General features: G+C 36.4%; 1 protein-coding gene across 2 annotated transcripts in view; it reads left to right on the top strand.

The window, feature by feature from the left end:
- The window catches only part of LOC126335242 (isocitrate dehydrogenase [NADP], mitochondrial-like), a 114,793-nt gene extending 100,577 nt beyond the window's left edge, over positions 1-14,216 (top strand). For both annotated transcript variants that reach the window (XM_049998280.1, XM_049998281.1), the window contains exons 7-9: positions 3,096-3,189; positions 8,663-8,773; positions 13,182-14,216. In XM_049998280.1, coding sequence (XP_049854237.1) covers positions 3,096-3,189; positions 8,663-8,773; positions 13,182-13,359 — 383 coding nt within the window. In that variant the 3' untranslated portion in view covers positions 13,360-14,216. The remainder of the gene's footprint in view (positions 1-3,095; positions 3,190-8,662; positions 8,774-13,181) is intronic.
- Positions 14,217-17,322: the final 3,106 nt, after the last annotated feature.

Genomic DNA, 17,322 nt, shown 5'->3' with positions numbered 1-17,322 from the left:
ACTTCTTCTACATTTCTTACTGTGATACTGGAGGGAGACAGTGTTTGGCATTCCCTACAGAACGGACTTGTTACAACTTCACCATCACATACTCCGAAAATTGAACTTAACAAATCTTTATTGCAAGTTTGGATAGAAATAACAGCAGATGGAGAAGAGGAAAAGAAAGAAATTAGTAAACTGTTATCAGAAGTCAGTCCATCTATTGTCATTTCTGTCAACCACCCATAAAGTACCTCTCAACTTGAAGTCCTATAATCTTGCTTTTACAAATAAGGATGCAATGTAGTTAGTAAAAAAGATGGAATAGTAATACCTTCAGTATGCAGAATAATCTAAAGGGGAAGGAATGGCTTTGGAAAAACAAAGGATGAAATACCAAAGCCATTGACCTGGACTTCCGATGGGTGACATTCTGCCAAATTTGTCAAGTGTGCAAATTCTCCTGGGAATAAATATTTCTTAACTGTATCAACATTGTATAATCCCTTTTCCTTACCTGTATCTGGATCAATATTATTATTAGGGGTAGCTACTAACACCTGTGACTGTGTATTGTTGTTGTTGTTAGTTGTACTCTGTTATGTCTGTTGTTGACAGGGGAAATTGTCTATTGTTTTTATAATCCTTGTTTTGATTAGAATCGTTCGCATGTTCATTATTTCATCCATAGAACTTTATGTAACAGTTCTCGTAGCTACTGGTTTGTATAATACACAGAATGACACACAATATGTATACATAATCTTTTCACAGAAAAACCCACATTATTAACACTGAGTGCAATTTGGAGCACATTACTATAAATTTAAAATACTTGTTTGATATTTACTTTCGTTTTTTAATACCTCCTTACATATGTTGATCTACACAATACATTTTGTGTCAGTGCCCTGTCCTGCCATGTAACTATTGGAATTAGATTCCTGCACAGTCAAATAATCTTACAGAGCAATGGAGAATCCATCCAGTTCATTGCAATATGAACTTAAGAAGAAGGACCAGAAGACTGAGAAAAATAAACATAGAATAAAATAAATAAATGAAACGCCAGCCGTGATTACATGACCTCTCTTTTTGAAAATAAGCCTGCAGGCACAAAAAAATTTAATTAATTTTAGCTTTGATGTTATAATGCCACTAAAAGCTAAATGAATCATATTTGTTATTCATGTAGAACTTCAGTCTAAACCCAGCACAAAGTTCTCTATGTAATGTTAATAGTTTATGGTCGATGAATAAAAATAGCAAAAGTCTCTTTAAAATTTATCACACTCTCACTGAATTATGGTGTTAATAGACATTTGTTTGTCCTATAGGCAAATTGAAGTTGTTACACCTGGTAACCAACACTCTAGCAAGTGGTGTACTCAATAGTGTGCCTGTATGAGTATCTATGTAGAAAAATAATGATGATGAGCGGCTAAAAATTCCCACACCACTATGTAGAAAAATAATCACACATGTTCAATATTTAATTACTTTTAATGTTGATTTACATAAAATTTTCCTAAAAGCAAAAAGAAGCATTAAACACAGTTGTAGCACTGAAGTAAGTTGTGTGATCACTTTTTGTAACTACCTGAATTGTTAAACATATATAAAAACATAAGTATCATAAATGTATAAAACACTTACATTTTTTGGAACAAAGCTTGAATAGTGAAAGTGAGAATCAGATGAAACATATCTTACAATACTTCAGGAGACACAACTATTATTATTATTATTATTATTATTATTATTATTATTATTATTATTATTATAATAAGTATATGTAAGCCTTAGTTGACATGAATGTTAAAAGATGGCTTTTCCTTGCGCTGCCAAACAGCTGAAATACCTTGAACTAGTGGTTGAACTAGCTATGTCATAGCATTTGCCCAAGTCCCACAGGGGACCAACTGAAACTTGGGGGAGAATGTTCCTATCCATGGATTAACAATTGAAGTTTGAAATAATTAAGTTTGTCAATATGCAAATACATAAATTGTTCTGTCTTTATTATAACACATCGTATTTATTTTCACATTCACAGATGCTGCACATGGCATCTTTCTCCTAGGCAAGCATGCTTCTTAAGCTTTGTGTTTTTCCTCTAGGCATTCCTACTTTGCCATTCTGCACTTTGGGTCGAACTAATTTTTCAGACGTCTGTATTCTCTCGCGCCAACTTATTTTTCTGCATTTTTATATTTTCTTTTTTTAGCAGTTAAATTCAATATCTCATGTATTATCAAATAAATCTATCTGGGCCTTGTCTCTTTGCGTAATGGATCCTCTGCTGCCTTCACTGTTGTCTCTTGGAACTGCTCATTGACCTAATACTGTATTCCTTCCCCTGTATCTATCAATCATTGCCTAATGTTCACTTTGGAATTCTCAACAGTCTCCAGCTCCCTTATCCTTAATTTCGTATGTTTCTGCCATTTCTTCAGTTCTGATCTGCAGTTAATAACCAATTAAATAACAAAGTCCACATCTGTTCCTGAGAATGCTTTTTGGTTTAAAATCTCTTACTTAACATTATATAATATAGCTGAAACCTTCTGGGGTCTGTCTCCAGGACACATCCGTAAGTGAAACAAACTTTCATGATTCTTTGAGTATTTGCAATTATTAAATTATGCTCTGTGTACAGTTTTACAGGTAGCTTCCCCTTTTACTCCTTTTCTCTAGTCCATGCTCACCTACTACATTTCTTTTCTTCCTTTCCCTACTATTGAATTCCAGTCCCCTATCACAGTTAAGTTTTCACCTTTGTTAAGATACTGAATAGTTTCCTTTATCTCAATATAGTCTTCCAATCTCTACATCTTTTGCGAAGTTAGTAGAGAGATCAAAGAGAATTTGTAATAGGGTGTTGAGTCTTTGCGTACTATCTGTCTCCGGCTACAATAATACATTCAATATGCTGTTCAAAATAGCTCAACCACATGAGAAAGGCTATAAACTTGTTAATACCTTAACTACCTCCTTGGTGAACTGTTAGAATACTTCGAAATAGGTTTTTGTGTCTGCTGCTGTTATTATTATTATTATTATTATTATTATTATTATTATTATTATTATTATTATTATTTCACTTGTTTCAGGCTCTCTTGGTCTCATGACTTCAGTCCTCATGTGTCCCGATGGCAAAACTATTGAGGCAGAAGCAGCACATGGGACAGTCACAAGGCACTACAGGTGAGGGAGACTTTTACAGAACATTCACAGTAAAATCATGGTTTTTGTTCTATGCTTATTTCTCTCCTTCCAATCCTTTTTAGGAAGTCCTCGCTTTCCTATTTACCTTGTGCAATCCTTTGTTTAAGGTGAACTTCTTGTTGAATATTTCCATAAGTACCAAATCCTTACATAGCCATGGTGGAAATACTGCCACCATTAGCAGAAATGCTGAACTAAGATCGATGTACTTGCAAGAAACCAGTAGTGATCAGCCAATGCAGAGCTATAAGGAACTGCTTGTAGTAGTAGCAGTAGTAGTAGTAGCAGCAGCAATATAGGAACTTTGTGTATTTGAATACAGCATTAGTAGTTTGTTGCTTGCTCAATTAAACATCCAGGCATAGTGCTGCAAAGTAATATGAAATGGAATGAGCAAGTAAGGATGGTAGGAGAGAAGGTAAATGGTTCACTTTGGTTTATTGGGAGTGTTTTGGGACAGTGTAGCTCATCTATAAAGGTGGCTGTGTATAGCACACTAGTGTGACCCATTCTTGAGTACTACTTTGAATGTTTGGGATCCCCCACTAGGTCAGATAACAGGAAAACATCAAAGCTTGGGCTAAAAAAAAAAAAAACAGTAGAGATCACAATAACATTCATTTATTATAACTGGTTTTGGCTTATGTTAAAGCCATCCTCTAATTTTTTGGGCTCTGTGTGGCTGGTGCTGAAGAATCCTCGTTTTTTTCACATGAGGTCGCAGTTGTACACTGTACAGTGTATGATTGTGGTATCATGTGAAAAATTGAGGAGCTGCCAGCTCCAGCCCTAGGGGGTCCAAAAATCTGAGGATGGCTTTAACATAACCTGAAACCAGTCATAATAAACAAATGTGATTGCGATCTTGACTGTTGTTTTAACCTAAGTATTGCACCAGACTGCTACGCTCCATGGACAATGTTGTCTAAATTTATAAACATTGAACCTATTCAGAGGCAGACTTCTAGATTTGTTACCAAGAGGCTGATCAACATGCAAGTATTACAGAGATGCTTTGTGAACTCAAATGGAAATACTTAGAGGGTAGACAACATTCTTTCTGTGAAATAGTATTCTGCAAATTTAGAGAACTGGCATTGGGAGCTCATTGCAGAACGATTTTACTGCCACGAGTGTACATGTGTCATAAGGACAACGAAGACAAGAAAAGACAAATTAGTGGTCATATGGAGGCATATAGACAGTCATTTTTCCCTTGCTGCATCTGTGAGTTGAACAGGAAAAGAAATGACTAGTAGTGATACAAAGTGTCCTCCACCATGCACCATACATTGACTTTGGGGTATATAAGTAGATGTAGATGAACCTGCTTTCTGCATTCAAGCCTTGGTCCCCCTCTACACTTCTTGCCATTACGAAACTGATGATTTCTTGAGGTCTCAGGAGATGTGCTATCGAACAATCCCTTTTTTCAGACAAGTTGTGCGTTAAGTTAACTCCTCATTTGTTATTCAATATCCCCACCTAATCTTCAGTACTCTTCTGCAGCACCCCATTTCAAAAGCTCCTATTCTCTTCTTGTCTGCATTGCCTATTATCCACATTTTGCTTACATACAAGGCTACACTCCAGACAAATATCCTTAGAAAAGTCTACCTAACATTTCAGTTTGTATTATGTGGTAATGTTTTTATTGCTGTTACCAGTCTGCATTTTGTATCTTTCCTACTTTGGCCATCATTACTTATTTTGCTGCTCAAACAGAATTACTCATTCAGTGTCTAATTTCCTGATGTAATTCCCTCAGGGTTACCTGATTTAATTCAGCTACATTCCATTGCCTAGTTTTACATTTGTTGACCTAAATTTTAGGTGCAGTTCACAAAGGGATGATAGAATATATGATGTGACACAATGCAAAAGTCATGTGACATGGTACTTTTCAGTGCAACACTCATGTTCCCACTGGGGTCATACAATATGCAGTACAATACTGCATTACAAGAAATAACAAGACAGCATGAATCATGTTTCTGCCTTAGTTGAAGTCACGGGTCCTTCTAAAGAGGAAGTTATCGTGCATATCAGTATTTAAAGCTTAAAAAATCGCTAAAGGAAAGGAAGTACTGGGTGCATCCTTACAATGCTATTAATATGAAACATAGTTCGGTGGTGATGTTTTTTATTGTTCAGCTGTGATGTTTCATTAGTTCCCTCAACACGAGCACAAATTCCATGAATTCTAGAGAATGAGTCTAGACAGTGTACACTTTTTGGGACCACTGTTATCAGCTACTCTGAAAAAACAGGACACACATTTTTGACTTGCTGTTTCTCCTGCTGTGAAAGTAAGTTGGTGAAAGTGTGTGAATGACGTTAAAAATTCCTCAATCAAAAGTTTATTTCTAGTTAGGCCACCTAGTGTCATACTTTTTTGAGTCAAGTACAGACATAAGTACTGGTTACAAGTTACAAAGCTAAAACTGTTCAATATCCTAAGGTAGAATGTGATTCAGCTTCAGATGTAGACACAAGAAATGTACTGGATTTGAAGTTACATCAGTCACTTTACATGTTATAGCACTGGCTGGTGAATTCTGTGTACAGATAGGGAACATTTTTGAAATGAAAGAAGCCCATAATGAAGAGGAAAATTCCAGTGTTGGTTTTGCCCAGCTGCTCATTCAAAAGAACAGGAATTTTGCCTTTAGGTCTCTTTCACACGTCACTAAGTTCCTTGGAATCAGAGATCATGGACTGAAAAAACATCCATTCAGCATCATCAGCTTAAGACTCATGGCATCTTTTCATTTCAGTAAGTTTCTTAATCTACACACAGTCTGCAAATTCTATCTCAGCATCACTCTTCCTGACATCAGCTTCTTTTTTCTTTTATTTTGGGGGGGGGGGGGGGTAGGGGGGGGGTTGCACTACCACATCATATTCAGCACATCACTTGTTTCTTATAATGTGACAGCTTCCTAGTTCCTGAGAGTCTGTGGCATACAGTGTTGCGTTAAAAAGAGAGATCTCTTCACGTATTGGCAAGGAAATGATAAGTGGTGGAGGGGGAGGGGGGTAGTAATATGGTTTTTTGCATGTAGACAAATGTTATTTGAAGCTGCATGTTTGAATACACTGAAATTTGGGCTTGCTTAGTTGCTTAGTTCATATACCTTATAACATCCCAGCTTCCTCAACCAAATTATAACGTCCCAGGACTTTCTGCACCAAATTATAACATTTCAGCTCCTCAACACCAAATTAAAATGTTGCATTAGGAGGTGTCTGCTTCGTGCAAAAGGTCTTGAGTTCATATTGACGACAACAAGTAATTCTTCATTACAGACGTTTATTTACAAACAGAACTGACAGACTTCACAGACTCAACAACCGACTCTCCAAGCCAACCGCACTGCATATCCGAACTGAACTGGCAACTGACAACTCCTAGGTGTATTAATATCTTTCCAAACAATGAGAGTCTTTGACAATGTTTTGTTTACAATACGATAGCAATTCATGACATAAAACAAAATTAGACATTACAGAATTTTAGTACAGATTAAAGTAAAAGGATCAGTACATATAAATTCTCACAAGCATAATTTCCAAATAGATTTTATAACATTTTTCTACCAGCTTCTGGATAACCTTCACCAGATTTGTAACGATGTTTCCAGAAATATCTTGACATTTGATTCTGGATATTTCTTGAGTGATTTAAAACAACTATTTATATGTAAAATGATTTAAATCGTGTTTCAAAACATAAATAAATCTTTTTAGCAATATTTCTTGATACAAATCATCTTTCGAAATTAGGTTATGAAACAGTTTTCACAAGTTTTCGTATTTTTGCGATCATAATATAGAATTTCTCCATAGAAAGTTCCAGAAGTGTGCTTTAAACGTTCATTTTCAGACTTTCTCTTTACCTGGTGAGTTTTTAAAAGTATCGTGTCCATATTATACGAAATAATTTAGCTCAAAACTGATAATTTATACAATTAATCAGAGCTACAGCAGTGAGTCTTTCTTTTACAAAATGAAATATAATTACAAAATTGAATGAAAATAGGTTACTAACACTAATATATATTTACATTAATTCTATTTTTGTTCTTTCTGTGCAAAATGTCCTAATATTGACACAGTACAATATTTAAACATCACCAAAGTTTCCCTTTACATTTTGCATATCTGTATCGACATCCCCTAAAAGTCTACAGTATCGAATACTTCAATATGTCCCAATATGTCCTGTAATGTTACAACCTACAGTTGACGTTTTCCGAACCTTGAATAGGGGCTCCTCCATTTTAGTTTAGAATGAAGTACTTTTTAGAATATAGTAACATTTTACAATCGCAGACCAAAACCATAGGGTTGTTATCTGAATAAGTAGCTGCAAACCAAAAATAATTAGTTAAAAACGTTAGTACAAAGTCCACATCAAGTTCTTACCTTTTTTATCTTCCTTTATGCCCAGTTGGTCACATCTGTCACACTGCCTAATCCGAAGACAAGGGCTTTTCCATCAAACTGGATGAAAAAGATCATCATTGAACAGTGCTTCTGTGTGAACAACATGTTGACAATATGTAGTACAGAAAGAAAGGGACAGGTCAAGACATCTTTCTAACCTGAAAGCATATGTGCAAGTGGATGCCTTGACTTGTATCAGCAGCATACAAAAAGGAAACACGAGCAACTCTGCATATCACAGCATGCAGCATAATGTCGAGCATGGCGCTACCAAATGTCAAAATGTATCAAGTACTTGATTGAGACTGGAAAGAGGTATGACCCTCCTTGCAGTGTTCAAAAGAATTTAGGTATGTTAGCTGCATTTCTTATGCAGTAAACATAAACTGGTCAGTGAGTACATTTTTTGTTTCAAAATGTGCTTAGTTTTTCACTTTACTTCAAAGTAGCACAGCAGCTACAGGCAATAGGAACAGAAAACAAGTTCATTATCATTCTGTGGTAACAGACTAAAAAATGTGAAAAAATTATTTTTTTCTATCAGATAGTTTCCTCAATATTGAATGAGAGAAATTGCATAGTGTAGAACACATGCATAATCAGTGAACAGTGGCTTTTAATTTTTTATTCAAAAAGTAAACATCTTACTGAGGAAGTAACTGCTTCATCTAAATAAAACAGTTTTTTATAGGCACATCAGAAGACTTGAAATTTCCCTCTCTGTGTTTCGTATGATACCAGTTGTGTGGAATGACCAGCATGCCCTGTTGTGCCAGGCTATGCCATAGAGATTCATATCCTGTTATCCATAGTTGTCCTGAAGTGAACCAGTTAAGTTGATTTCACTGTGCTTCTATGTTCTCTGCCGATGAGGGTTCCGTGTCATATCGTGTCACATCGCATATTGTATCTCCCCAGCATCATGTGTTAAATTTCTGGGTATTGTTTGTTATAAGTTTTCTGTCTTTTCTGTATATTTATTCGGCTATTATTATTTATACAGGTTACATCAGAAGGGGCAGCCTACATCTACAAATCCAGTAGCATCAATTTTTGCTTGGACACGGGGACTGAGCCATCGTGCAAAGCTTGACAATACTCCAGAACTAGCAAGGTTTGTTGTGTGAAAACTTAAGTGTCTTAATATTGATAATGAGATAACATAATCATGAAATATGTATAAAGTTTATGTGCAGCACTGATGCAAATAATTATGGTGCTGTGTTTTACTAGCAGAAAAGCAAGCACATATGTTGTAGTACACCAACACCTACTGCCATTGAAGATGCTTCCAATAAATTGCGGCAAAATTGTATGGCGAAACATAAATTGCATTCATCATGCAGTACAAAGACAAAATTATGAATGCGGAACTTCTGTTTTCTTTCATTATCTTGTGATAGAGAAGTTATTTTACTTGAAGGTATCAGTAACATAGGAGAAAAGTTATTTGCTAAAAAGTATCTGGATTCTAGTGAATGCTTTTAAATCTTACTGTGTAGATGAAATAGATGGATAGCAAGAATCGTTTGAAAGGTGCAAATGGGATAGGTTTCAAATAAACAGACAAATTGCAAACTGCAGTGATATGACATGGATCAAAGAATAACAGAATGTTAGACATTTGGCCAAATATCATGCAGCATATTCTCCATGTGGTCTAGCTGAATAGTAGACTGTGCCTCTCACAATGTAGTTGAGTATGGTAATGGACTCGTGGTCTATGGATAGTGTCTTTGGCTAATAATCATAATGTCTTGGGTCCCAGGTTCACATCCAGCCACTGCTTAGTATTGAATAAAAATGTTGAATAAGAAACATCAGCAACTGAAGACTTCCAGTACAAGGAGTAACCCTCCTTCCACTAGTGGCCTTGTCAAAGAGATTGAGGGGGTGGACAGTGTTTCAGGGCAACCTCTTGTTGATGGGGTGGGAACTGCCCCTAAAATGTGAAAGAACTGGTAATAATAAACAACATAAGGATGCAGAAGGCAAAGGAAACCACTGCATTAAAGACACTCAGTATGTATCCACAGGACTTGTGGTCTGTAATTGAAAAAGTGTTGTGATGACATCCTCATTAGTAAAAGATTCCAGATTGAACCCCTATTCAGATCTCTGGGAGGGGACTTCCAGGGACTAGGCAACCACAAGAAAAAGACTTAATTACCAATGAAAGACTTAAGATTCTAAGAGATGGAGTGTGGAATATGATAAGTATGAACATGAGAGAGAAGCTAGATAGTTTGAGAAAAAGAAATGCAAAGGCTCAGTCTAGATATGGTGGTGGCCTGTGAAATTAAATGGAAAGAAGATAAGAATTTCTGGTTAGACTAATGTAAAGTAATGTCAATGGCAGCAGCAAATGGTATGACAGGAGTAGAGAGTGAGTTACTGTGGACAGATCAATGATAGGTACATTCTCATAAGAATGGATGGGAAACAAATTCCAATAGCAACAGTTGAGATATACATGCTGACAGAACAAGCTTAAGATGAAGAGATAGAGAAAACATTTGAGGGTATTGAACAGGCAATCCAGTATGTAAAAGGAGATAATAATATAATAATTGTAGATGATTGGAATACAGTAGTAAGGGAAGATGTAGAAGAAAGTTACGTGGTGGGAATGAGAGAGGAGAAAGACTGAGCTGTCAGTAAATATCAGATGCACTGTTCAGAAATCACAAGAGGAGGAGGAAGAGCGTGTGGTAAAGCCCCGGAGATATGTAGATTCGAACTGAATTTCATCATGGTCAGACAAACTCCAAAATTGGATATTGCACTGTAAGGAGTACACAGGAGCAGATACAGACCTGGATTATAATTTAGTAATAATGAAGAGTAGGCTAAAGTTTGAAAGACTTGTCCAGAAGAAAAAAAGAGGCAAAGAAGAGAGATACTGAAGTACTGAATAATGATAAACTGCATTTGAAGTTCTCTGAGGCTTTGGATATGGCAATAATGAATACCACAGTTGGCAGTTTAGTTGCAGAAGAATGGACAGCTCTATAAAGGCAATCACAGAAGCTAGATAGACAAACATTGGTAAAAGAAAGGTAACTGCAAAGCAACCTTGGATAACAGAAGAAATACTTCAGCCATTTGATGAGAGAAGGATGTACAAAAAGCTCAGGAAATACAGGAATACAGAAATACAAGTCACTGAGGAATGAAATAAATAGGAAATGCAGGGAAGGTAAGGTGAAATGGCTGCAGGAAAAATGTTAACAAATCGAAAAGGAATGGTTATCAGAAGGACTGAGATTCAGCATATATAAACAACTTCCTGTGAAATGAAAAGCAAGGGTGTCAATATCAAGAGTGCAATAGAAATTCCACTGTTAAGTGTGTGGAGGGAGTTGGAAAAGTACATTGAAGGCCTCTATGATGTGGAAGACTTGTCTGATGATGTGACTGAGGAAGAAATGGGATATGAATGGAAGACTTAGGGGATACAGTACTGGTCAGTTTTACAGAACTGTTAAAGACCTGTGTCAAGTAAACACAGACCACGTTCCTTTAAAATTTCTAAAATCTTTTGGGAAGGTGGCAACCAAGTGTCACTTAAAGTTCGGATGTAGAATCCACGAGACTGGAGATATACCGTTAGACCTTTGGAAATACATCAACTATACAATCCCGAAAATAGCAAGGACAGATAAATACAAAGATTATCGCTTTGCTTAATGGCTTGTGCATCAAAGTTACTACCACAAATAATATATAGGAGAATGGAAAAGAAAATTGAGTATCTATTAGACGGTTTGATTTGTGGGAGGCAGCCACGAAATTCACAAGATTCGAAAAACTTGAAAAAGCTTTCAGCACTGTGAAACTATGCAATATGTTCAAAATACTCATAAAAATAGGACTAAGCTATAGGGAAAGATGGATAATATAAAATATACACAACAACCAGGAGGCAATACTTATAATGGAAGGGCAAAAACAAAGTGCTCAGATTAAAAAGGGTGTAATAGAGGGCTGTAATCTTTTACTCCTGCTGTTCAGTCTGTACTCAGAAGAAGTAATAAAGGAAATAAAAGAAAGGTTCAAGTGGTAGAGTAAACCAAAGAAAGACAGAAGTAGTGAGGAGCATCAGAAATATGGTTGGGATAAACTTAACATCAAAATTGGAGACCACGAAGTAGCTGAAGTAATGAATTCTGCTACCTTGAAAATGAAATAATACATGGTGAACGAATCGAGGAGGACATAAAAAAACAGAATAGCACAGGCAAAGAGGGCATTTCTGGCCAAGAGCAGTCTGCTAGTATCAAATATTGTCCTTAACCTCAGGAAGGAATTTCTGAGAAAGTGTAAGAGGGTTGGAACTTTAATAGTGGCAACTATTTATTTACAGCTTGCACAATATAGGTACATGTTTCAAAGTTTTACTGACCTTCAAAGTAGTCACCAGCATTGTGTATAACCCATTGCCAGCGATGTGGAAGTCATGGGATACTCTTAGCAGTGCTGTGCCAGTTGTGTGGACAGTTCGAGCAGCACGGTCCATTGCCCGACAAATTTGTAGCAGTTCTGAAGTGAATGCTGTGAAGTGTTTTTCAGTTTAGAAATTGGGTTGAACTCACAAGGGGTTAAGTCAGGGGAATGCAGTAAGTGGTGTAGCACTTAGCATCCCCATCAGTCAAATAAATCAGTAACAGCTTGCACTGTATGTGCTTGAGCATTGTCCTGCAAAATGATGGTCAGGTCCTGCAGAAAGTGTCACCACTTCTGTCTATATACTTTTCATTTTTGGAACACAACCTACGACCAGCAGTGATTCATTATTAGGTAGTATACACTTCTTAGTGATTGTATGCAGCATTGTGAATGTCATTGTATAGAATTATTTGCTTGTTATCTGTGGCAAAGTTTTGCAGTGCAGTGTAATCTGTGTAACAGGCAAACTTAGTTTTCTAAAATGATTTGTGCACCAGGATCAATCCTACCTATGCAAATAACTCCAAACAATGACCTCATAATTCTACAGTCACTAAGAACTGTGCCACCTGATGATGAGTTGATAGGCATCTTGAGCCTGATAATGATCAAATAAAAAGTTTATACCATCAAGAAAGGGGACTGGTTGCAGTCATTTCTGGAAACTTTTACTCATAGTCACAGTGTTCCACATTCTTATGGATAAGTTTTAGCTAGATAATTATTTGTATATTCCATGGGTCACAACTGTGACCTCGTCAGATGGCGAGTATCTCAGTCAATTTACAACTGTAATACAAATTTCTCACTGAAAAATGTCTATGAATATGGTGTAAAGAAAAAGGATAGTATGGTGAAGGGTTAGCTGACACGAAAATACTGTATTGTTAAATACCACAATATGCATTTTTACAGTGCATTATTATTTATATATGCACTGCAGCATGTTGTACGTAGGAAAAAAGAAACTGTAACACATAATGTTAGCAAGTACACTGACTGCATCATATATGATTTAATCTTAGTTGCCAACATTATTATGGATTTCAAAGAATTTATCTCTTTGATTTCAGGTTCAGTGAAAATCTTGAGGCAGCATGTGTTGACTGTATAGATAGTGGCAAAATGACCAAAGATCTGGCAATTTGTATTCACGGTATGCAGAATGTTAAGGAAGGCATGTACCTACATACAGAAGATTTCTTGGACGCCATTGCAGAAGAACTGAAACGCAAAATGGGCAGTAAATGAAACAGCTTCTAGGAACATAATTTCACAATCATAACAAAATACAAATGTACTTTATCTCCAATGACAGACATGGCAAACTTAAGTAATCAGCATACTTATATGCTGCTTGCAGTAAACATGCATTTCTAATTCCACCCACGCAGTAAAAATATGAAATGAAACTGAAGTGCAAAAGATGTGCTGTTTAACATCAAATGTAGTATACACAGTTTCTTTTACTCTTCCAGTTCCCCCATAGGCCTGCTCAATACCACTCAAATGCAGAATAATGATGAATGTGTACACAACAAAACTTGCTAGAGTTTTGCTACTTGTAGTTAAATCAGGTTGCTAATATAATTGGAAACTTGGAACTTCAGTAAAATTTTTGGAAGAATATCTTCTTCACTTCTGTTTTAGCTTTTGTCTGTGATAGTATCACTGTCTGTAAATTAGTAGCCTTAGATTATGTGCCAGTTGTTATTTAAGTGTAATATGGCACAAAATCTCTCTGTGAATGTTTAAAATGGGGACCACTTTCTTGGCTATATGATGATCGTGCCATAAGAAGGTACGAAGAACAGATACTGTTGACAGTCACTCTGTAAAGAATTTGTTTTATGAAACTGCTTATAATGTATTGAGCATGTTCTGTGTGTATCTCATCACTTATTTAAATTTTATTTATATTCATGATTCTCATTGACATTGGAGCATTAATTTTTCAGCTGTGGGAAATCTCTGCAGTTGATGTGAACAGTATTCAAATTCATCTATAAAACAATCATGTGTGTTCAGATGTCTGAAATACTCATCATCATCTCCATACAGGAAATTTGTAAGGAAAAATGAAATAAAGATACAAAAATCATGATAAATGCTTTTATTAAAACATTGTGATGCTTTCTACATTAACTCTTGAGCAGGCACGCCTATGTATAAAGTGTGCCAACCACAAATAACATTGTTTTGTACCATTCTGTTGTTTTACAGCTGTGAGTCCACTTCTATTCCTTTGTTATTGCATCAGCTGTGTCGTTATACACACATGTGAGCAGCAGTGATATAAAATAAATAACGAGCCAGGAGAGAAAAAAATTTATGATCCGTGCGGGAAAATGGCCCAGATTCCAAGCTAGCAAAACAACCCCTAACGAGACAGTTGCCTATGAAATAATGACTAATCGAATAAGTGTTTGGTGGGGATTTGATGCAAACTGTGCTGTTTGTTGTTTCTGCATGTTAACTCATGAACACGATAACAAGAGTGATACAACCAAAGATTATTTTATTATTGTTTAATTAAACAGTGATTTACCTCATATAAGTTTATTTCAATGTTGTTGGATTAAATTAAGATTGAACTGTGATTTTGCTCATAATGTTCACCTTGGTAACATAAAGAGAGCTATCCTTTACGTGCTTATAAAGCACGCCCGCTTCTGATATGAAAATCGATGTGCCTGCTCAAGGGTTGATAACCATATTTCAGAAGTAACTAATAACTTATCATTAACTATATTTAATTCTGAAAACAAAGTGTATTTACCAGCTGCTAAAATGAAATGCTTTTAGACTTCGTAATCTTTATAAGGTATTGCAAACACTGGTCCTATTCTTTAAATAATCATTTGCTGACTCACAGATTACGGATGTGGGGACATTGTTACTGGCTTATAACCAGCCACATTTAATAAGATTTAGCACACATTTATGAAATGGACAACACAGCAAGCATGTAATTCAGAGAAAGAAATTAGATTGATTGGCAGCTGGCTCCTGTAACTCGTCTCACTGAAACCAGTCACAAAGTTATTTTAATCGAACTATAGATATGCCCACTGTGTGGATTACAATGCTTGTATCTTTACTGGGAGTAACTTTTAGAAGGTTGTTGTTTGCTGTGGGTATTAATTTCACCTTTGCCGAGCAAGAAACTCAAACAATGAGAGAACATAGTAATTACAGGCAATTGACCATCATCTTTTTAATTTTATCCATGATTGGAAGTCTGTTTTCTTTTCCCCCTTAATTTCTTTCTCAGTACTCTGTACAAAGATTCTACCAAAAGCTTGAAAGTATAAAATAAAATGAGTAAAGTAATAATTTTTCCTTCATTGGACACCACAGTCATGTATAACTTTTCGAATGAAATTTCTGCCATTAAACCGTGCGGTTTAACATTAATTTGTTTCATACTGTAGCCTTATTTTTATTGGCTCCAATAGCTTTGGCAGGGATATCTGTTTTCTTCAATCTATTTGATATTCCATGTCACAGATTCATTGATACACAGATTGAGCCTCAACATTCCTGTCATTAACTGGTGTTCTCAGAGCTTTTAAAAACTTGATAGATATCCTGTTGTGTACCTTTAAACTGTGATCTTTGTTCCTTTGAAGGTGTGTTAGGAACTCTACTGCTTATGGAGAAAAATGTGTTGCTTTTTAATTTCAAATACTTATGGGTTGCTTCACTTTCATAGAGGAGGGCTCTTTGTGAAAGATATGGTAAGGCAAGTGTAAATTATTTAGGAGTAACTGAGACCAATCATCTAATAGTACAAACATTGAGTTATTGACAGGCACACCAAACGAGTGGAAACTTTGCAACCTACCCCCCCCCCCCCCCCCCCATACACCCCCACCAGCAGATGCAAACACTTCTGCTGCTACATAGTGCAAGTCAAACAGAGAACTGTGCTCCCTCTATCTGCACCAGTTCAGGAGAGTATCCCTATCCCTATCTAAAATCTAGTCACACATTCTGTTCCTTATACACTACCTAAGCCATGTAATTCCTCCCCCCCCCCCCCCTCCCCTAATCAAAAAAATTCACTTGTTTGGATTCCACCCCTTCTTTCACTGTGTGGATGAACTGCAGAAGGCTTCCAGTGACTGTCTGACTCCTCCACCTAGGAGCTCCGCTGTAGTTATCCCACTGCAAATGTCCAACACAACTTCAAATTCCATAATTCCATCCACAGTTTGTGATCTAGTGGTTAGCTTTGCTGCCTCTAGATTGCAGAGGTCCTGGACACCTCCATATGAGCTCTAATTTTCCATTTTTTATTTTCATGGTCCTTAGGCAAATTGTATACGGGGTAGAGGGGGAGAGGGGGAGGAGGGGGCAGTTGAATTATCCTGCTGTCAAATTCAAATGCTGGTTCTGTAAATTTTCTCAGTAGTGTTTCACAAAAAGAATATTTTCTTCCCTCCAGGGATTCCCATTTGAATTCACAAAGTGTTTCTCTACTACTTTCTTGTTACTTGAACTTACTTGTAACAATTCTAGCACCATGCTTCTGAATTGCTTCAATATCTTCATTTAATCCAATCTTTGGGGGTCCTAAACACGTAAGAGAATGAGTTGCACTAGTTAGTGCAGCCTCCTATGTAGATGAACTACACTTTCCTAAAATTATCTCAGTAAACCAAAGTCGACCATTGACCTTCCCTAGTACTGTCTTTATCTGCTTAGGTGCTCATTCCATTTCATGTTATTTTGCAGTGTTGCACCTGTTTATTTAGTCAATATGCTTGTGTCAATCAGCACACTACCAATGCTGTATTTGAACATTAATAATTGTTTTTCCTACTCATCTGCATTAACTTAAATTTTTCTATGTTTAGAGCAAGCTGGCATTAATCACGGTCTGTCACTGTGTATTCTCTTACAGTCACTCAATGATAACACTTTCCCGTAAAGCACAGCATCATTAACAAACAGTCAGATTGCTTCTCACCCTGTTGGTCAGATCATTTATGTATATAGAGAACAAGTGATCCTATTACACTTCCCTGAGGCATTACTGATGATATCCTTGTGTCTAATGAACACATGCCATCTAGGACAACAGATTTGGTTGTATTACTTAACAAGTCTTCAAGCTAATTACATATCTGGGAACTTAATCCATATGATCAGACTCTTCAGTGGATCAACATGGCAAATGCTTTCCAGAAACCTAGGAATGCGAAATCT

Source organism: Schistocerca gregaria, chromosome 2, assembly GCF_023897955.1.
Source record: "Schistocerca gregaria isolate iqSchGreg1 chromosome 2, iqSchGreg1.2, whole genome shotgun sequence".
NCBI classification, from domain to species: domain Eukaryota; kingdom Metazoa; phylum Arthropoda; class Insecta; order Orthoptera; family Acrididae; genus Schistocerca; species Schistocerca gregaria.
This window is presented reverse-complemented; position numbering and strand designations above follow the sequence as displayed.